The sequence below is a fragment of the Trichechus manatus genome, unplaced genomic scaffold (genome assembly GCF_000243295.1).
Source record: "Trichechus manatus latirostris isolate Lorelei unplaced genomic scaffold, TriManLat1.0 scaffold00187, whole genome shotgun sequence".
Taxonomy (NCBI): domain Eukaryota; kingdom Metazoa; phylum Chordata; class Mammalia; order Sirenia; family Trichechidae; genus Trichechus; species Trichechus manatus.
Genome location: NW_004444123.1, coordinates 4,701,487 through 4,724,743, shown reverse-complemented (window position 1 = coordinate 4,724,743; position 23,257 = coordinate 4,701,487). Strand labels below are relative to the sequence as shown.

At 38.2% G+C, this 23,257-nt stretch overlaps 1 protein-coding gene across 1 annotated transcript in view; it reads right to left on the bottom strand.

Annotated features, from left to right (window-relative positions):
• LPGAT1 (lysophosphatidylglycerol acyltransferase 1) overlaps window positions 1-23,257 on the bottom strand; it is a 100,249-nt gene that overhangs the window by 25,095 nt on the left and 51,897 nt on the right. Inside the window, exons 2-5 of the mRNA XM_004387542.2 lie at window positions 20,844-20,962; window positions 16,726-16,821; window positions 12,089-12,362; window positions 8,501-8,627 (exon numbers count right to left, since the gene is read on the bottom strand). Of these exons, the coding sequence (XP_004387599.1) occupies window positions 8,501-8,627; window positions 12,089-12,362; window positions 16,726-16,821; window positions 20,844-20,962 (616 nt within the window). The remainder of the gene's footprint in view (window positions 1-8,500; window positions 8,628-12,088; window positions 12,363-16,725; window positions 16,822-20,843; window positions 20,963-23,257) is intronic.

The following is a 23,257-nucleotide window of genomic DNA, read 5'->3' as shown; positions in this document are numbered from 1 at the left end:
TGCAGATGATATGATATTATACACAGAAAACCCCAAAGAATCCACAAGAAAACTACTAGAACTAATAGAAGATTTCAGCAAAGTTATCAGGATACAAGATAAACATACAGAAATCAGTTGATTTCTCTATATCAACAAAGAGAACTTCGAAGAGGAAATCACCAAATCAATACCTTTCATAATTGCCCCCAAGAAGATAAAATACTTAGGAATAAATCCAACCAGAGATGGAAAAGACAAACCGAAAGAGACCTGCATAAGTGGAAAAACATGTTGCTCATGGATAGGAAGACACAACATTGTGAAAATGTCAATTCTACCCAAAGCGATCTACAGATACAATGCAATATCCATCCAATTCCAACAGCATTTTTAATGAGATGGAGAAACAAATCACCAACTTCATATGGAAAGGGAAGAGGTCCTGGATAAGTTAAGTATTACTCAAGAAGAACAACAAAGTGGGAGGCCTCACATGACCTGATTTTAGAAACTATTATACCACCACAGTAGTCAAAACAGTCTGGTACTGGTACAACAACAGATACACAGACCAGTGGAACAGAACTGAGAATCCAGATGTAAATTCATCCATCTATGGGCAGCTGATATTTGACAAAGGCCCAAAGTCTATTAATTGGGGAAATGACAGTCTCTTTAACAAATGGTGCTGGCATAACTGGATATCCATCACAAAAAAATGAAACAAGACCCAAACCGCACACCATGCACAAAAACTAACTCAAAATGGATCAAAGACCTAAACATAAAATCTAAAATGATAAAGATTACGGAAGCAAAAATAGGGACAACAGTAGGGGCCATAATACATGGCATAAACAGAATACAAGTAACAATATACAAACATAAGTAACAATGTACCAACACCAGAAGAGAAACTAGATAACTGGGAGCTCCTAAAAATCAAACACTTAAATGCTCACCAAAAGACTTCACTAAAAGAAGATAACCTACATACTGGGAAAAAATTTTTAGCTACAACAAATCCGATCAGGGTCTAATCTCTAAAATCTACAAGATACTGCAAAACCTCAACAACAAAAAGACAACCCAATTAAAAATGAACAGGCACTTCGCCAAAGAAGACTTTCAGGCTGCTAACAGACACATGAGGAAATGCTCACAATCGTTAGTCATTAGAGAAATGCAAATCAAAACTACAATGAGATACCATCTCACCCCAATAAGGCTAGCATTAATCCAAAAAACACAAAATAATAAATGCTGGAGAGGCTGTGGAGAGACTAAAACACTTATACACTGTTGGTGGGAATGTAAAATGGTACAACCACTTTGGAAATTGATTTGGCGCTTCCTCAAAAAGCTAGAAATAGAAGTACCATATGATCCAGCAATCCCACTCCTTGGAATACATCCTAGAGAAATAAGAGCTGTCACACGAATAGATACATACACACCCATGTTCATTGCAGCACTGTTCATGATAGCAAAAAGATGGAAACAACTTAGGTGCCCATCAACAGACTAATGGATAAACAAATTATGGTATATTCACACAATGGAATACTACACAATGATAAAGAACAACGATGAATCCTTGAAACATAACATGGAGAAATCTGGACGGCATTATGCTGAGTGAATTCATTCAGTCGCAAAAGGACAAATATCATATAGGACAACTATTATAAGAAGTCAAGAAAAGGTTTAAACACAGAAGAAGACATTCTCTGATGGCTATGAGGGTGGGGAGGGAGGGAAAGGGGTATTCACTAACTAGATAGTAGACAAGAATTATCTTAGGTGAAGGGAAGAACAACACACTACAGGGGAAGTCAGCACAACTGGACTAAACCAAAAGCTAGGCCGTTTCCTGAATACAACCAAACACTTCAAGGGACAGCGTAGCAGGGGCAGGGGTCTGGGGATCATAGTTTCAGGGGACATCTAGGTCAATTGGCATAATAAAGTTTATCAAGAAAATGTTCTGCATCCCAGTTTGGTGAGTGGTGTCTGGGGTATCAAAAGCTAGCGACCGGCCATCTAAGATGCATCAATTGGTCCCAACCCACCTGGAGCAAAGGAGAGTGAAGAACATCAAAGACATCAGGAAAGTATTAGCCCAAGAGACAGAAAGGGCCACATAAACCAGAAACTCCATCAGCCTGAGACCAGAACTAGATGGTGCCCAACTACCACCAATGACCACCCTGACAGGGAACACAACAGAGAGTCCCTGATGGAGCAGGATAAAAGAGGGGTGCAGAACTCAAATTTTAGTAAAAAGACCAGACTTAATGATTTGACTGAGACCGGAGGGACCCTGGATGACACGGCCCCCAGACTCTCTGTTAGCCCAAGACTAATACCATTCCCGAGGCCAACTCTTCAGACAAAGATTAGATCAGACTGTGGGACATAAAATAATACCGGTGGAGAGTGTGCTTCTTAGCTCAAGTAGACACATGAGACTAAATGGGCAGCTCCTGTCTGGAGGCCAGATGAGAAGGCAGAGAGGGTCAGGAGTTGGTTGAATGGACACAGGAAATTCAGGACGGAAAAGAGGAGTGTGCTGTCACATTATAGGGAGACAAGTAGGGTCACATATCATTGTGTGTATAAATTTTTTTATGAGAAACTAACTTGAATTGTAAACTTTCACTTAAAGCATAAGAAAAACAGAAAACCAACTGATCATGTTTAATTGTCCTATTAACCACTGTTAATAGCAGTGCACTGTGCCCATTACTCATTTAACATGGATAAGCTGTGTTCTAGTTTGACAGTAGGGGGAAGGGAAAGTTCTGTCCCTTCAAATGTTTTTTATAGTTCTATTAGTTGCCATTTTAAATCAAGGCTTAATTTTTTTTAAAAAAAGCAATAATGTATGCATACTAATGAAAATGCTTTCAGGTTAAACACAATATAATATTGGGAAGGACAGAATAAGAAAGGATATCTTTTCTCTTAAAGTAATAAATGGCTTAGATCCAATATATGGGGAATGCTGATTTACAAACACTGGTCTCATCCATGATTCATACATACTTTATATATCTTAATTATATATCTTGAAAAAAGCCCTGGTAGCACAACAGTTAGGCACTCGTCTACTAACCGAAAGACTGGTAGTTTGAATCCACCAATCAGCTCCGCGGGAAAAAGACCTGGCAATGTGCTCCTGTAAAGATCACAGCCTAGAAAATCCTATGAGGCAGTTCTACTCTGTCACATGGGGTCATGATAAGTCAAAAACTGACTTGAAGGCACCTAACAACAGTTATATATCTTAATAATAGCACTTTATATTTGTAAGATGCTTTATAGTTTTTTGCCAGCATATCACTTGGTGCTCACAACAATTAATTCACTGAAGGCAGGGGCAGCCTGTGGCCCCCAAGGTCCTAGGATGGGCTGCCTGGGGAGCTGGGTGTGCATCAGGTGTCCTTAGAAATGTGGCCTGGGCACTTAACCATCATTTGCCACAAGGTTCCTAAGGAATAAGTTCCAAGTACGTGCCTTAAAAGTTCAATGTTTGAAAGACAACACTACATACTTGTAAGATAGGACCTAGTATGTAACTCTGCCACAAATTTAGATGTTCTTATTTACATGCTATTTTAGGAAAGTATTTCACAACATATAATAATATGCACATGTGGGCTACATCTCTTCCATCAACCTCAAAAATCAACAGAAGCCTAAGAAGTAAGATGTGAGTTAGCAATGTAGAAAACTGCTATTGGAAGAAAAGAGTTTATTTTGGAGCTCTTAAAATAAGCTATTGCATTCCTATACTATTTTCCTAAGAGTCAGTACAGAAAATTAGAATCTAGAACATTCTGCTGCACATTCTGGCAATCTAGATATCCTTTTCCTACATAAATAAAGAGGAAATGCTTTTTAAACACTTAGTAACACAGACAAAGGCAGTCCCTCTGTAGGGAAAACACTGTCCTTGCGCAGAGAGCTCATTCATCTGTCACATTATATTCCAATGAAAAGAGACACAGAACAGGGAGCTAAACTTATTTGCCAGCCTTGAGTATAATTTGTAAGGAAATATATCATTTAAGGAAATAATAAATGGCCCAACCACTGATTAATGTTAAATAAACTTTCAGTTGTATTGTTTCCCAAGTGAATTCTGACGGGAAGGAATGTCACAGCATGGGAATACGGTATACACCCAGCCTTCCAGAGGCAGAGTCCACGGCTCTCAGCAGGTACCAAGAGGTACCACACAGGAGAGGACAGTCATCGCCCTCTGTAAAATTTACCTCAAATGTGAGACAAGTACCTCAAACATACAGAAACTAATTACAGATTTAGTACTTAGGAACTGTTAAACTTCTCCTTAACCTGTTTGTACTCTGAACCTGCAATTTCTCTTAGAAGTCTAAGTTTCAATTAATAACTACCACCTCTGAATTTGCTTTGATTTGATCTGACCAAGGATTTGAAGGAAAACATCTATATTGGCTCTTTTTGTAACTTTCTGCCAGAAGAAGGAACAAATCTGTCTTGGAAGAAGTACAGCCAGAATGCTGCCTAGAAATGAGGATGGCGAGACTTTGTCTCACGTACTTTGGACATGTTATCAGGAGGGACCAGTCCCTGGAGAAGGACATCATGCTTGGTAAAGTAGAGGGTCCGGGAAAAAGAGGAAGACCCTCGACGAGATGGACTGACACAGGGGCTGCAACAACGGGCTCAAGCACAGCAAGACTGTGAGGACGGCGCAGGACTGGGCAGAGTTTCCTTACGTGTACACAGGGTCGTTGTACACAGGTCGTCATACACAGGGTTGTCGTACACAGGGTCGTCGTACACAGGGTCGTCGTACACAGGTCGTCGTACACGGGGTCGTGTACACGGGGTCGTGTACACGGGGTCGTTGTACACGGGGTCGTTGTACACGGGATCGTTGTACACGGGATCGTTGTACACGGGGTCGTTGTACACGGGGTCGTTGTACACGGGGTCGTTGTACACGGGATCGTTGTACACAGGATCGTTGTACACGGGGTCGTTGTACATGGGGTCGTTGTACACAGGGTCGTTATGAGTTGGAACTGACTCAATGGCAGCTAACAACAACGGAACCTTCCACTATTATTTCTTTTAAAATGGAGAAATTAAAACACGTGAAATATTCTAAGTGGGGTCTGATAAATGCTGAACGTAATGAACACCTTGACTCTCCGAGGCTGTACCGAAAAGCCAGCAGTGGCATTAACTCGTCCAGCTGTACTATAATCACTCAGTGATCCCTTGAACTAAAAGTCAGCTAGGGTTAGAAAGAAAAAAAAATCCTCTGTGTTGTTATGTGAAGCAAAACTGGCTTGTACCGTATGGCTTAATATTAATGTTCTAGATAATAAGGATAGTTTTGTGGTTTTACAAGGAGCTTGTGAGAGTTTTAAGGATAGTTGTGAGGTTTTGCAAGAAACTTGTTTTTCTCCCCCCGCACTTAAACATAAAATTATAGATAAGTGCAGAAAAAAAAAAAAACTCTATGAGTGGTTTTTAAAATGTACCTACAGGTGATGATAAGCAGCACTGGTGGCACAGTGGTTAGTGTTCGGCTGCCACCCAAAAGGTCGGCAGTTCGAACCTACTAGCCGAAAGATGTGGCAGTCTGCTTCCATAAAGATTGACAGCCTTGGAAACCCTACCGGGCAATTCTACTCTGTCCTATAGGGTCGCTATGAGTCTGAATCAACTCAGCAGCAGTGGGTTTGGTTTGGGTTTAGGCGAAGGGAAGTAAGCTGACACTAGGCGAAACGCCATTGCCTGTCAGTGAACTTCACAGTTTCCAGACCACCCTTGCCTATCCTTCGGGGTACCCCACTGCCCACTTCACAGTTTCCAGACCACCCTTTCCTATCCTTCGGGGTACCCCACCCCCCACTTCATAGTTTCCAGACCACCCTTTCCTATCCTTCGAGGTACCCCACTCCCCACTTCAGTTTCCAGACCACCCTTTCCTATCCTTCGGGGTACCCCACTCCCCACTTCATAGTTTCCAGACCACCCTCTCCTATCCTTCGGGGTACCCCACTCCCCACTTCAGTTTCCCGACCACCCTTTCCTATCCTTTGGGGTACCCCACTCCCCACTTTAAGCAGTCAATGCTGGCCAGTTTTTCTCAACAACTTCCCCACATTAAAAGAGAAAAGGACCTAACCCCAGTTATACTATTAACATTTGTGTATATAAGGCTTCTAACGCTGTACTTAAACCTCTTATTTAATTGGAAATATCTGATCCTTGTTTAAAAATTTTTAAATACTACCAAACAACTGGAGAGTCTGAACTCAAACCAATCTTTCTGTCCCTATCCCCCACGGTGTCCTGACGGTCTAGAACAATGCATGAGGACTCAGTCAATCTACGGCTGATAAACACTTATTCCTGGGAGCTGCTAAGGACATGGCCCGTGTCCCTTCTCACAAGCTTCTTGCAAAACCTCAAAACCATCCTGATGTAAGACAGGTATACCAGGACACCTATGTTCTCTCTTGCCCCTTTCATTTGTCCTGCTTTTCCTCTCTAATGCAGGTCCTTCCCCTTTCCTAGTGTTGGTGAGGCAAGTATCTCTATTACATTTCTGGGAAGCAAAAGAAGAAAAGGAAAGTATATCTCCTCACCTGTCCCAAGACCCTTAGGGTATGTATGGATGTATGTACACATGCACGTGTGTACATTTATAAATAATCGGGCATGAATTGTACTTTAATTAATATTTTGGGGTATAATTCTACATCATAACTTAATCTCTGATAATCTAACACACTGGGATTTTATTTATTCTGTCCGTGTCTGGTAACAGAGTTTCTATAAAGAAACATATTTGAGAAGCTTCTCAATAGAAGTATTTTTCTGCATCAAATTAGCCATTCCTTATCTACTAACCACTATTTGGTTTTGATCTCTACGTTTGGAGTCGTTAATCTTTTTTTTAGGTCATAGATTCCTATAAGAATAGAGTGAAAGCTATGAATTTTCTCTGCAGAAAACTGCAAACATACATAAAATTTTGCACAGAGAGTTAGTTCAAATACTCTCTGAGGTCCATCCATGAGACCCAGGTTAAGAACTCTGCTCAAGTGAACTGAACAGCCTTGCACTTGTGCCTTTTAAAGTAATTTTGATGAAAATGAAAAATGTCTTCAATTTTTAAGATATCTTATGATTCTATTCTTTTTTTCCCAAGTATCTATAAAATAAAATTTCCTCTACTGATTGATTAAAACAGAAAAGCATAGTCAATTCTAACAGAATGTCTATACGATAGAATGTTTTCCTCCTTGTCTCAGTTCTCGTTGGTTATAATCGGCTAGGCAGATCTATCTACATAAATCCAAGAGTCATGTATTCCCAGCTTAGGCATCAGAATTGAGCTTGATTTATAGATAGGAATTTAAAAACTTACTGAAGGCTAGATATGCTTCATATATAAGAAAATATAACTGTCCTGAGAGAAATTCTTCCAGAGCCTAGCACATGGCCTTGTACATAGTAAGTGCTCAATAAATTAAATAAAATGGACAAAATATGTGGAATAGTGTTAGAAAACCGTCATCAAGAGTAACTTTCTTATCTTACATATGAACTTCATAATTCAGCAATGTAAGTTACACACTAGAATCAACTGTTATTTTGTAGTCATCCCTCACATATCAGAAACCCAAACGATAATATTTAAGTTTAAAATTCTTCCAACTCTGTTCTCATATTTGTAAAACTCTGATGGTTTTCACGGATGGAAATACGCTACTTTTCTTCTATCAATGGGGACATAATTTGAGTAGCTTTCTTCTTCAATTGAGGGCTTTTATAGCAACTAGGATCTTCCTTGGGACCAATGCCTCACATTGGTTAAGTTATCTGGCATGGGCTGAGGCTCGGACCACGGAATAAAGTTAAATGGCCTATAAAGAGACCAAATCTATTTAGGTTTCATCAGCACCATGCTTGGATAGAAATACCTACATACATTTACACAAAGTCCTTTTAAAAAAAGAAATTTACATAAAAATACCTCAAGAAGCTAGCACAGAGTATATATTCAAGAAATGCTTTTGTGATTGTTTATGCAAAAATGACAGAAGGCACATTAAAATATTAACATTTAAAAGTATGTTATATCTAAATTACCATCTTATGTGGCTTAATGATTTAAAAACAATTTTACTTCCATTAATATGCATCTACTTAACCCAAGTGAGTATAAATTTATCCTTGATGTTTGTCCTTTAAGTTACTTTACTCAAGAATGTCAAGCAATCAAATAATCATAGTGGCTCTAGAATGCCATTTTTAGAGGTCTTTATCACTCAGTAAAAGTAACAACTTTAAATGAAATTTTCATATTACAAATTCAACATTAGAATTATTTTTGAGCCAACTACTTTCTGCTGTCCGCTGAAAAATTAAACGTTAAAATATGCACACTTTCCTGAGGTGGCACTTTATATAGGATACATGCCGAGTACTGGTGTAGAACTCCCACCTGTAGTGCACATGTGTGACTGTTGGTTTCCGGTAGCCAAGGATCCAGGTTTGAATATCTAACGGTTCAGCTTTGGGATAAGCTATGGTAGTATCTATCACCCACTGGAGGCCTTGTGATTTGCTGTCTAAGAACAAAGAAAAAAATGACTTAAAACTGGGTCAATTTTTATTTTATTTACAACAAATAACATGGTATAGGTTACTTGAGCAGTGCAAAACATCGATATGCCTTCTGCTTTAAGAAAACAGGATGGACTTTGGTGCTACTATTGTATATAATGCATTTAGGATGAAATTAAGCATTTCCTATTACATTACAGAATGGACAAATCTCTAACAAATTAACAAATAACAGCACTATTATTTGCTGGACATGCATCATTCAAGTAGTCAATACAATTACAATACAATTATGCACTGTTAAGGTCTAGTTTGTATTTTTATCACTCATATAGAACAATGGCCTATGAAAAAGTGGAAAACAGCCTTCAAGCCTTCAAAACAAAACAAATCTGCTCACTAAATATAACATAATACAAAGACCAAGATTTGTAATACTTGGGTAACATAAATAAACACTAGAATAAGGCAACAAAATTAAGCATTTTATTGACATACATAATCTTTAGTTGCTGTTCTTGTTTAAAACAAAACAAAAAACTCCCCCAGTTTTCACAAAATCTACCTACAATACAGCATTAAGCCTCCACACCCTTTGGAAGGTACAGCAGGTAACTACAGCTGGGGAGAGCGGACAGGCAGCCTCGTGCCCTGTTCTCATTCCAGCCCAGAGTCCGACGCTGAGCAAACCTAAGAGGGGAACCTCACAGCGAGCGCTGACAGCAAGACCTCAAGGTGCCATTATCTACCCTCAGTTCACGTACCTAAGAGATTCCTAAAAAAGAAACTTATTTTTAAGCAAAAGGCCCAAATATGCATGAGTCAATGATAGATTACTTTTGTATGTCAAATAATTGAAAACTGGCTTTAATTTTTTTCTTTTTTTTAAAGATTTTAGAACAACTTCCTGACGGGGGGGAACCATAAAAGAAGTTATATACACACACACACACACACACACACACACACACACACACAAAACAACAAAAAATATTGCTAAAGGAACAGAGTTTACAGAAATACTTTAAAAAATTATCAGTGTACATGCTGAGATACTTGGGGGTTAAGTATACCGATGTCTCTGCAACGTATTTTGAGATGCATCAAAAAAAAAGAAAAGATGTATTAATGGATCCACAGAAGGATGGAGAGAGACGTGATAAAGCAAATACAGTAAAATGTTAATTATAAAATGTAGTCGGTCAGTTCATGGATGTTCACCGTACAATTCTTATAACTTTTATGTATGTTTGAAAATTTTTTATAATAAAACGACGGGGAAAAATCTCCGGAGTTCAGTCCAAAATATGTTAAATAATATAATAAAAAATACTACATAACTCTTTTAAAGTTAATCAGATACAACTTAATTTTAGTATGTGTCTATGAATCACATATTAAAACACATAGAATAAAATACTAAAAAAAAGTGACTATAAACACTAAAGAAAATAAAATGCAAAATAGCAAACTGCAGAGAAGAAACTAGAAAATTCAGATAAAACTAGTTTCCTGGTCTATAACTTTCTAGAATTTCTTACGATTTTCCTGAGCAGCTATAATAAAAATGTTGAACTAAAACAGAACAAATAACAAACTACTTTGCTTTATGACCAGAACAGAAATGTCTTCCCTCCAAAGGGAAAATAAATTTTCTTCACTCTTGTACAATCAGCACGACCACTGCCCCACCTGTGGGATTCAGACCCACAGGGCACTGTCTGGGGGAGCTACGTAAAACACAGCGGACTTTGTTAGTACAACTAGTCCTGTTTGGAAGACCTGTGCCTTCAAGCTTCGGCTTGACTGACATGCCACCGTGTCTCTCCAGCAGTGAAGCTATTCTAAACTTTCATTTGCTATTAACAGACTCTTTCAATTTGTCTTTTTAATAGATGATGAAAGATGAAGAGAGCTGACTGCCAAGCAACTGCTTGAAAAAGAAGAAAAAGAAACGCAAGCTCAGTGCAGTCTCACAGGCGTTATTCCTATGTCTGGTCCTGACCGTCATTCAAAAACACGTATTTCTGAGGGTGCAACACTTCAATTTTTTTCCCTAAAGAATATTAGAAGAAATGGCAAAATGCTACTAAGGAAATGTGGTAGTGAATTTCTTTCAGCTGTTTAACTTACAACTTATCACCAAACTATCACAGTAGTGTCTTAGATAAACTTGTTCAAAACTGCCTTCAATCTGTTGGCGCAACTATTTTCTCTAAAACATCCAAGGCTATGCTCCAAAATACTTGCTTCTTTGCGTGTGGTTTACTTTGTCCTGACCATAAAAGCAATACATGCTCATTAATTAAAAAAAAAAAAAAAAAAGGGAAAAAATTCAGAGAAGTATTAGGAAATGGGGAAAAACCGTCCCAGAGAAGCAGTCTCTGTGAATATTCACTCACTCCTCACTGCCTTACTGTTGACACATTCGAGCTCAGCTGCTTTCACAGCTGTGTGCTCCCCCACCCTCCATTAATATTATAAAAGCCCTCGTTGTCAAGCTGATACAGACTCAAAGCCACCCTACAGGGCAGACGAGAGCTGCCCCATAGGGTTTTTAAAGAACTGTCGTCTTTACGGAAGCAAACTGCCATGTCTTTCTTCTGCACAGCAGCTGGTAGGTTCCAACAGCCAGCCTTTCGGTTAGTAGTCAAGCACTTAACCACTGCACCACCAGGGCTCCTGTTAACTTTACAGCATAAGCATTTTTCTAAGCCAGAATGTTCCATGACCACCATTATAATGACTGTATTGTATTCCGTTGTGAGGATATTTGATAATTACTTATCCATTCTCCCTACTGGCTATTAAATCTATTTCTAATTTTTCGCTATTATAAATAATGCTGTCATAAACTTCTTTACTTGTTTTTTAGATTACTTTCTTTTGAGAAGTATTAGTAGTTATTCCACTGAGCCATTCATCATTGTTCTTAAGGTTTTTAATAAACACTACCCAACTGCATTGAATTGATTCTCCATACTAAAAACAAACAAAGCCACTTCCTTAATTTGACTAAGTGAAAAATAACATCATTATTTCCACTTGGCATATCTACGGTTAGTTTTTTAGGATTTATTAGCCACTTCTACACCTCTATCTTTTAACCTAGCAATTCCACTTCTAGGAATTTATACCACAGAAATAGTTCCACAAACACATAAAGATGTAATTACAGGCATGTTTGCTACAGCAGTGGGAATGGCCAGGAGTATACCAGTAGCTGGGGTAGGGGAAAGACACCGTTATTTCATACACTTCTGTATTATGTGAATAAATTAGTGTAAGCATGGATTACTTCTGTAAATATAAAAATAAAAAATTACTTATATTTTTACCTTCTCCCTGAGCACTATTTCTATTTGACAAAAACTATGAATATAAAAAATAACAACAATGTTATCTTCTGGAACTCCAGAAAATCTTTTCATTCCCACAAGGGAAAAAATGCTAAAAATCATCATACCTAGTTCTTTAGCATCTCCTCCTGCTGGAGCTCCATTTTCCTGGCGTGCTACAAGCGTATTCAAAATAATTTTTGTTGCCCCAATCCTTGGCAGGGTGACGTGTGTAAGAAAGGGCAAGTTATTTTTCTTGGCAAATGCCTGACTTGTTTCTCGCCTCTTCCTGAGGAAGCCCCCTTCTGGGAACAACACAATCCATTTTCGATCTCTGCTCCTGTAATTGTTTTCTAGGTGCTTCTTGAGAAGCAGTAGCTGTTGGTCACGATGAGATTTTCCCTAGAAGGTACACACACATATGATAAGCACAGGTACATATGAAATTTAAATGCCATAAAATTAAACAGAAATAACAGCTTCTAAATTAAAACCCAGTCAGAATAGAATACCAATTTTTTTTCCCACTTGGTTCCCCTTTTGACCATAACAGCAAAAAATACAGAAGTTGCTAGCACTTACAAAACCTCTTTTCTTTCTGAAGGAAAAGCAAATTGCTCTGATTGCTCCTGAAAATCCATTCATTCGTCAACTCAGTAACAACTTACTGAGTGCCTACTAACTGCCAGGCACTGGAGATACAGGGATACATAAGAGACCCTCTTGGAGCTCATATTCTAGTGACAAAGATAGTAAATAAGGAGTGTAAACTCAATTAGAGATGTGTGTCAGGAAGAAAAGAGTAAGAGAATAGAGAGGGTCAGGAAGGCCAGGGACAGCTGCTCTGAGGAGGTGGCATTAGAGCACGGAGGGGGTCATGCGAGGGAATAAGCTGTGTGAAGATGAGAGGCAGAGCATCCCAGGCACTGAGAACCAAAGGGCCAATGACCTCAGGTGGCAATTAGCTTCACGTGTTAAAGGCTGGTGTAGCTGCAACATGATGAACAAGGAAGACGATGACAGGAAGATGGAACTGGAGAGGACAGCAGAGACCAAATAAGAACGGTCTGGACAAGTGAATGTGATGAGATTTGACCATGATGCACTGGCATAAAGTGCTAATTCAGAAAAGATCTGAAGGGGACGCTAACGGAATGTTGCGATGAACGGGATCTTAGCTGTGACGAAGAGGAGAAAGAAGCTGACTTGGACACTGAAAAGAGGAATCCAGGAAAATGTGTAGGAAGAACCCAAACCCACAACTGTGTTTTCACATGGGTTCTTTTTTCAGTATGATCAATTTGCTAATAATTTTCCAGCCAACACAACTATAAAAGCTCCCAAAAATAATCAGTATGCTTTCAGTCTTCAGATTAAATATATTCCAAATGCAAAACAAGTGATTTAGAAAATAATATTGGAATCATTTATTCCCTCTCCTTGAGCATAGAGAATGTGACCCAGCTGGAGCTGGACTCACAGGGGCTCACAAGGACTCACAAGGACACATCAACTGGGCCCTGAGGTATAAAGACAATAGCTAAGATGCTCTTGGAAAATATCTTTTAGGGAAACTTTCACATAAAGCCAAGCAAACAGAACACAAAAAACTTTCTACTCTTTTTCTATTAGCATTTAGTGAATAGAAATTTGTTGGACCAATGAAGACCCTCCTGACGTTACTGAAACCTGTACCAACGATTGTTAAGAAAGACAATTCAAAATATAGGATCACAGTTTCTAGCCAATCTGAAAAGGCTAAGCCCTCAATGGTTTTGCCCATTTGTAATGCTGATATATACTGATGATTCTGTAATGGTCTTTGGACTCGGGCAAACATGGCTATGGCAGCATGCTTGTCCGTTTTCCCATTCTTGCCTGTTCTGTAATATTCTTTGGACTCGGGGAGACATGGCTCAAGCAACATGCTTGTCCATTTTCCCACTTTTGTCTGTTCTGTGATATTTCCTTAGACTCGGGCAGACATGGCTCTGGCTGCATGGTTGGCCGCTTCCCGCTTTTGTCCTTTTGCATACATGCCGAACAAAACTTTCTTTCTGCTTTACTAAACTTTGTGATGTTTTTCCTCTACAACACAAGTTAGGCATTTTCTTAACTGGTTTACTGAACTGCACTGATTATGATTAAGTTAGCTATTAAGTTCCCAAGACTACATGTAAAATATTTTTACTATTCTTAGAAATATCTCATCAAAATGGTCTATTAGAAGTAAAGTCCCAAGATTTTTTTTTTTTACTTTAATAATTTTTCTCCATCCCCCCTGCAACTGGCACAAATTTTTATTATTAATCTATCAGGGGAAAAAGCCTCACTCTTTAGAAATGAATTTGCAACTCTCCCAGATACTTTCAAATGCAGTCTTTAAGAATGCAAAACTCTACTTTGTAATAAAAAGGAAAATGTTTTGGGGTACATAATTTTCTCCTTTCACCCCCTCAAAGCATACTGATAGTTTAGTATAATTTAGCCTCTTCTTTGATGTCTAAGGATCACCATTACGGTCAACTGTTATACAGTAAAACCTGTGAAAGCCCGAACCTGTGTAAGGTAGAAACGTGTCAGAGAAGGAAAACTCAAATATTTTCCACTAATAGAGAGAGATAACAAAGTGATAAGACTGCACCCGGTCAAAGGTGGAATATTTGCGAGACCTGGAAAAACAAGGCAGTCCCATCAAGTTCCAGCTCTCACAGGTTCCCTTGAACTACACTACAAATTCAATAATTTCCTCAGACTCTCATGATGGAAGCGCTCAGCTAGTTTTTCCACTGAATACCCCTAGACTACTGGTATTGTGGTTATGTGCCACCGAGTCGATTACAACTCACATCAACCCTACAGGCCAGAGTAGAGCTGCCCCATAGGGTTTCCAAGGCTGAAATCTTTACGGGCTTTCCAGCTGGTGGTTCTGTTGTCTTACTCACCAGAGATGCTCTGAGATATCAGGCTAGGCTGTTTGTTAAGTTGTTCCGATTACTGTCTACTTTGTCTTTTCCTTGTGGCCAATTCCCATTGCTACTCCCTCCTACAGTCCAAGTGCCTCCTTCCACCATCACTGTTATTCACCTCTTGCTCAGACTATCTTGGGCACAACAAGGAGTGTTTCCAGATGAAACTAGATAACTTATGGCACGTGAACAAATTAGGTCAATATGTTCTGTACATAACACTGAAGTGTATGTGTTTTGTGGAAGCTATTTTCAGAGTTCAGAACTTTTTCTGCTTATTTCCAGCTTATTTCTGAATTTGTGGTTCTTACAAGACGCTTAATTCAATTCACCAGTTATGCATTAAGTGCTTATTATATGCACTGTACAACTCAGGTTGAAGTTGCTAAATATATGAACATCATATAAGTGTGGCACTGCCATACATTAAAAAGCCTTGCCTACCATATTTAAGTTATCCCCTTTTGAGAAAATAAATTGTGTGATATTAGCAGCATATCAGGGAAATACTGTAATGTAGTGCCAACTTGATAGAAAAACCCTGGTGGCATAGTAGTTAAGAGTTCGGCTGCTGATCCAAACGCCAGCAGTTTGAATTCACCAGGTGCTCCTTGGAAACCCTACAGGGAAGTTCTACTCTGTCCTATAGGGTCGCTATGAGTCAACAGACTCCACAGCAACGTTTTTTTTTTTTATGATTCTTTTTCTTACACCTAATTCTTATTCCTAATGCTTGGGACTTCTTCCTAGCCCACCATCCTCTATCAAACCTATACCCATTCTTTAAAATTATGCCTGCATCAATCACCTTTTCCTCTAAAGTTCTTCTGGATTCACAGAAATCTGATGTGCAAAACATTTCCTCTTTTTATGTAATAATTTCCCTACTAGAATATGGAAATCCTGGTGGCATAGCGGTTAAGAGCTACAGCTGCTATCCAAAAGCTTGGCAGTTCGAATCCAACAGACGCTCCTTGGAAACTCTGTGGGGCAGTGCTACTCTGTCCTGTAGGGTCACTATGAGTCTGAATCGACTCGACAGCAACGGGTTTGGTTTTGGGTTTTAGGGGAATACAGACTCCCAAGAATGGAGAACAGCCTGTTAATTTAGCTATCCTCTGAATCATACAACCCAAAAAAAACCCAAACCCACTGCCACCAAGTCAATTCTGACTCATAGCGACCCTATAGGACAGAGCAGAACTGCCCCATAGGGTTTCCAAGGAGCAGTTGGTGGATTCAAACTGCCGACCTTTTGGTTAGCAGCCCAGAATGGTTAATAAATGAAAATAACAGTGATAATATAGATGATGGTGGTGGTGATCAAGATACAAATGATGAAGAAGGTAGCAGGTACTGTTCTAAGTACTTTATACATGTATTACTTCATTTAACCCCCACGATGACCCAAGAAGGGAGGGTACTACTATTCTCATTTGGAAAATAAGAAAACTGAGTATCATTTACTTGTCCAATTCACATAGCTAAGAAGCAGAATAGCTGGGGTATGCGACAGATGCTTGCTAAATATTTACTAAACTGAGGTATGCTCTCCTGATGAAGGAGGAGAGTGGAGGTTGAAATGTCTGCATTACCAGCCTTTCAGTACTTACGTATACTCAAATTCAGACTGAAAGAAATGTTTCGGGAACAAAGACTCAGAGGACACGTTCCCTCGAGAAACTAGAACTGACTCTCCCATTATCTGCGGTTCCGTTACATCTCGTTTTACAATCGACATCAGTGTTTGACAAGGCTAGCACCTCACAAAAAACAATAAAGTGCTCATCACTTACCTGTCTTATAAAGAAGTCTCCATGAATTAGAGAAATAATTCCAAAGTTTGTGTACTTAAAAATATGATCCATCAACCACATCATCTGAGCAACAACCTACAATAGTTCAAAGCAAGAAATAATTAAATATTGGCTAGAAGAAGCTTGACTACAGTCTAGCCAAGGCTCCATATTTTAAATATAATCACAAGCATGTTCTTAATTAATCTAAATATTTTAAACCTGATGCTATTTCTACAAACAAAGCACAGTTACTAACGGAGTCTAACTGAGAAGTTACAGGTCTCGATTCCAAGTCCCAGAACCCCAAGTTACAGGTGCACCACTGTATTTACGAAGCAGAATTAACTTCTTAGATTTAGACTCAATGATTTCAAGTTTGTTCTAAATTTGAACAAACTTTCTGGTAATTCTAACAAAAAAAGAAACAAAAAACAGTTTCGTTGCTGTTGAGTCAACTGTGACTCATAGCGACTCTATAGGGCAGAGAAGAACTGCCCCACAGGGTTTCCAAGGAGCAGCAGGTAGATTCAAACTGCCAACCTCTTGGTTTGCAGCTATAGCTCTTAACCACTGGGCCACCAGGGCTCCAATAACTCTAACAGAACTTGTAAAATTATTTTGAAACAATATAACCACGTTTACTTAATAACTACTAAAACTTTATATTTACAATCCAATATTTAACCTCAATAGTTAAGATATCAAAAGCTAATGTCTAAAATAAAAGAATATTTAGCTATTCACTTAATAAATCATTTTTAAATCCTATTATAAAGAATATTTGTTAGTTTATGCAAGGCCATATTCTTTGCCAGCGTAAAAATACTCATAGAGTCTCAATTGTTAAATGCAAACATATTATCCATTCCTAGTAAGTGTTAATACCCGTAACGAGAGCAGATAAAACGTTATTTCAAGCAAATTTTAGAACTAAAAGTAAGTGTAAACTGGGGTCTACTTAACGGATTGGTTAATTGTTCTTCCCTGCTGAGGAAACAGCATTCCTTATTCCAAGCCCTAAACAAAGAGAAAGCTATAACCTCAATGAAGAATGCAACAGAGGTCTACTTTGTTTTCCTATGGTGAGAATAAATGTAAACACCATCTCTAAGAATTAAAATATGTGAACTTATACATAAGGAAAAAGCTAAGTGTTGATACCCATAGGCTGCTTTTACAAAAGTATTATAAAAGCCCAGAGAGAATATTAAAGCTTCTGCCTGAATTTTTAAGTAAATAGTTCAGTTACACAACGCCTATGTCATCAGCTTTACTATTTTAAATCACTTTTACAAATGAAGATATATGCCCAGTGAAGAACTGATGATTTCCCAAGTCAATTTACACAGGATAAAATAACTACCACTATCTCATTTTTCAATCTTGTTTTGCTTTGCAATCACGACTACTTTGTTTAAATAAAATGATTTGAACTTAATAGACTTTGCTGAAAAATGTCCTAGAAAACAAACAAAAATTAAGTGAATTCCAACCTATACAACATTTTAGAGCTTTATACACAGTGTGAAGTTTAGCTGCCACTTATTGGATTTTGTTTTTAAAATACCAACACTAAAATAATCGGCTTTTATGTTAACCTTAAGATACACTTATGCGGATTTATCTCTTCAATTAGAAGAGTCATCTAAAACAAATATAATAGCCATAGCCTATCTATCTTCTTGAGATTTTTATGGATAATTCTCATATCTGAAATTTATATGGATAATTGTGCCCTCTCCAACTTATTTCAAGGGAAATGTGTACAAGCCAACAAATGTTTATTAAACATCTAACGAAGTTCTCTTGACAGAAGTAAAACTTCATACTTTAACCCACCCATTGCGATCGAGTCGATTCCGACTCATAGCAACCTTACAAGACAGAGCAGACCTGCCCCTACGGTTTTTAAGGAGCAGCTGGTGGATTCGAACTGCTGACCTTTTGGTTAGTAGCCAAGCTCTTAACCACTGCACCACAAGGGCTCCACTCTTTATGTCCTTTTGAAACTGGTGTAAGGTCGATGGTTCTCCACTGGGTTAAGTTTGTAAACTTGTAAGGGCATTTTTGACTGTCACAATGACTAAGAGTATTACTAGCATTTAGTAGGTAGTAGCCAGGGATGTAACACATCCAGCAGAGGCCAGGATATTCAGAGCAATGGTGTTGTCCTACCAAAATGCCAACAACGCTCCCACTGAAAAACACTGACATGTGCTCCAAGAAGTCTCCTGAATTCAGTAAGCAATGTTACAATCACATCACCATCAAACTAATTTTTTTTTTTAAGGCCCCAAAATTTAGCATTAGCCTTCCTTCTTTGAACGTACCCATGGAGTATACAGTAAATCTAATGAACATTCCTACTTGTAACTATGAATTTATACTGCCCTGTATTTATTAGAGAGGTGGCAGAGACTACAATGCACCCTTGTATTCTCAATTATTCCTTTATGACAGAAGACAGTAAATTCTTCAGATTTTAGATTATTCAGTAATATCAAAGCATTATAAAAAATGTTCAGCATTAACTAATCTGAAAATAAAAACAGAATTTTTCAGGACAGAAAAATGAATTGTACACAAAGTAACTCAAGTCACTTTACAAAAGGGAATAAACCAATCTTCCTTCTGTCTATGTGATTGGTGAACTTCAAATAACCTAATATGCTGTTTAATGCAGTTACCATCTATGCCCAAACGGAGTTAGAATACAGTTAGACATATTTATACTCACAATTTAACCATTTTTTTATATTCAAAAAACACTTAACTACATTGTAAGCCCTCAGAACAATCACTATAAATGTAATTGTATCAAGAATAAGTGCTAGCTAATTGGGGGTTCTGGTTGATAGAAAGTCAAATAAACTTTTTTATAAAATTTTTAACATCATGGATTTAGGTAATAAATATTATAAACTGCAAACATATCTACACGGTGATGTTCTTTTAACAATTCAAGATTCTGAACATAAAAAAGGACTGAATTTCTTCCATATTCCAGCAAGATCATGCCTCTCTGCTTTTCACATAAACAAGAAAAACAGATTCTTCAATAATCAAAACAAACCTATTTTCCTTCAATCTCACTTCATTTTCTGACCCCACACTGACCTACTGAGTAGAAATCTGTGGGGCGTAAACACAACAGGCTCCTTCCTGCCTCTGTGATTTTGCAAAGATTGTTCCACGAAGGAAAAAGGCCCTTGCTTCACCACTCTGCCTAACTCAATTCTAAGCATCCTTCAAGGCCAAGTTTATGTCCTCTCCCCTTCCACAAAGTTTTCTATATTGATCAAGTCCATGGTAAGCTCACTCTCCACTGAATCTCTCTCACTTTGCAGTAAAGCATTATTTGTGACACTCTCCCACCAAGCTCCTTAGAGAATAGTGGTGGCTTATGCATCTAACATCACTAACCATGAACATTAAGCACTTAGCAAACATCTGTGGATTTGTATCTTTACTAATAGGTCAAATATTAACTCCACTAATTTTATACACTTCCTATTGTTTTGCTATGAATATAACCTATTTAACTTTTCCTGTGGCAATAATGCTAAAGACTGAAATTATTTTAAATCCACCCAATTTATAGATACATTTTAGTTATCAATATAAGCAATGTAAAATTAACAGTTCAAACACAGTAACACTGGCTAAGACGAGCCTAATGCCTTCCCTTCCGATCTCCCTTGTTCTCTTCCGGCTGAAGACCCCCAACATCACCTACGTCACGAGTTTCCCTCTCCTATCCTAGCAACGCTTTTTGTGTCTGTAGTTCTGAAACCGCCAAATCTACCACTTCACCTCGAGGCAGCCCCCAATCCGAATCATATTAACTTTGTTTTCATCCCAGTTAATTTTTTTTAAGGGTCTAAATTTCCCACTTAGAATTATTGTTTTTTTTTAATATTTTCTAGATTTTCAGGAAAAGTATACACATTAAAACCTAAACATATGATCCAAACTGTACTAAGAGATTTGAAATGATTCTTTTTTAAGGAAAAAAAAAAAAAATCAAAGGAACCAAGTAACTTTATGACACGCAGCACAGGAGAAAAGCTTTCTCTCCCTCCCGGCTGCCCACTCGCCACCTTCAGGGAGCTCACCAGTCCCTTGTCCTGTAGGCACATCATCAGCGTGCACACATCGCCCGTTGCCTGATGATTCACCAGCATCACTGCTTCATCTTTTGAAATTGCTTCGACATCTTCCCCCCATTCCATCACTGTAATAACAAAAAGTTCCAAAGCTGTCATTGTAAAGATTTTTACGTTACTAGAAAGCTTATATTAGAAAAAATTGTGTAAATTGATGACACATCATCTAACTAAAACTTCTGAAAGATTCAGAGCTAAGTTTATTTCCTACAAAAACCAGAACATTGATATAACATTTTATTGAGCCTCCAAATATTCATTAAGATATAAAATTGTCATAACTTTTGACCTAGAAATTCTACTGGGAATTTATCCTACAGAAACATTTGTCCAGTAAGCAAAGATACATGTATAAAGGAAGTTTACTGCAATTTAAATGTTTGCCAACAGATGAGAAAATTATGATATAATGGAATAATATAAATCCATTAAAGGAATGGAGGGAACCTACTATATATGCTAACCCAGAAAGACACATTATCAAGTGAACAAAGCAAATCACAAAACAGCATCATAGTAGGATCCATCTTTTAGACAAAGGAATAAAATCTGTTAGTTTACGCATTGAAAAAAATCTGGAAGAATGAATTCCAAACTATTAATACTGATTATCATTGGGAGGTGGTTCCCAGAGCCATTAAAGTTCTACTTTATAATAAAATATTCAAACAATGCAAAAATATATAAGCATTGCTAATTTTTAAATTAGAAAACTAATAAAGATGTTAAATAAAAATAAAAACGTCCAGATGAAAAGTCGCTGCACCAAAACATGTATGTAACACACTAAGGGAATCAACAATAGTTCTACGTCGTTTCCTCATTTTTAGGGTAAATTTACTTCACAGAAAAAACTGAGCATGAGTTTTCAAACATCAGGATTCTACCAAGAAGCTTCTAGCTTCCCAAATGTCTAAGTTCAATTAAAAATCAGAGGCTGATTATAAATCAGCGTTCACTTTTACCCCATCCTCATCTCACTCACTGCTGTAAACACAGAAGTTAAGCCACTTCTGTGGAGCGGTTCTGGATGACAGGAATGGGGAGACCTGGAGCCCACCTGCTTCCTCTCCCACAGCCTCCCTCCTTCCCTTCTCACTCCCCACAGCCACCTCAAGATAGTGGAGCTCCTCATGATACAGGGGAGCTCCTCATAAGAGTTCATCTTAGAAAAGGGTTCTGCTGATTTTTTTCTTGCTATTAAAACCCCTTTAACCAAGGCAGCTTTTCCCTGATTTTAAGGATCTTACATTTTTAATTAAGAAATTTTCGGCTGATTACTGGCACAAATCAAAAAAAAAAAAAAAAAAAATGAACACTGGAGAGGCGGCGGGGAGACTGGAACTCTTATGCACTGCTGGTGGGTATGCTAAATGGTACAACCATTTTGGAAAACGATATGGCACTTCCTTAAAAAGCTAGAAACAGAAATACCATATGATCCAGCAATCCAACTCCTACAAATATATCCTAGAGAAATAAGAGGCATCACACGAATAGACATATGCACACCCATGTTCATTGCCGCACTGTTCACAATAGTAAAAAGATGGAAACAACCTAGATGCCCATGAATGCATAAACTATGGTACATATGCACAATGCAGTACTACGTAAGGATAAAGAACAATGATGGATCTGCAAACCATCTCACAACATGGATGAATCTGGAGAGCATTATGCTGAGTGAAATAACAATCAAAAAAGGACAAATACTGTCTGAGACCACTACTATAAAAACTCATGAAAAGGTTTACAAACAAAAAGAATCTTTGAGTACAATTAAAAAAAAAAAAAAAAGAATCTTTGATGGTTACAAGGGAGGAGGGGGAGAGGAGGGAAAAACACTAAACAGACAATAGTTAAGTGGTAACTTTGGTGAAGGTAAGACAGTACACAATACTGGGGAAGCCAGCACAGCTTGTCCAAGGAAAGGTCATGGAAGCTCCACAGACACATCCAAACTCTCTGAGGGACCAAATTACTGGGCTGAGTGCTGTGGGGACCATGGTCTCAGGGAACATCTAGCTCAACCGGCATAACATCGTTTATAAAGAAAATGTTCTACATTCTACTTTGGTGAGTAGCGTCTGGGGTCTTAAAAGCTTGTGCCATCTAAGGTACTCCACTGGTCCCACCCCATCTAGAGCAAGGGAGAATGAAGAAAACCAAAACACAGGGGCAAGATTAGTCCAAAGGACTAACAGACCACAACTACCACAGTCTCCACCAGACTGAGTCCAGCACAACTAGATAGTGCCCAGCTGCTAGCACTGACTGCTCTGACAGGGATCACAACAGAGGGTCCCAGACAGAGCTGGAGAAAACTGTAGAACAAAACCCTAACTCACAAAAAAAAAAAA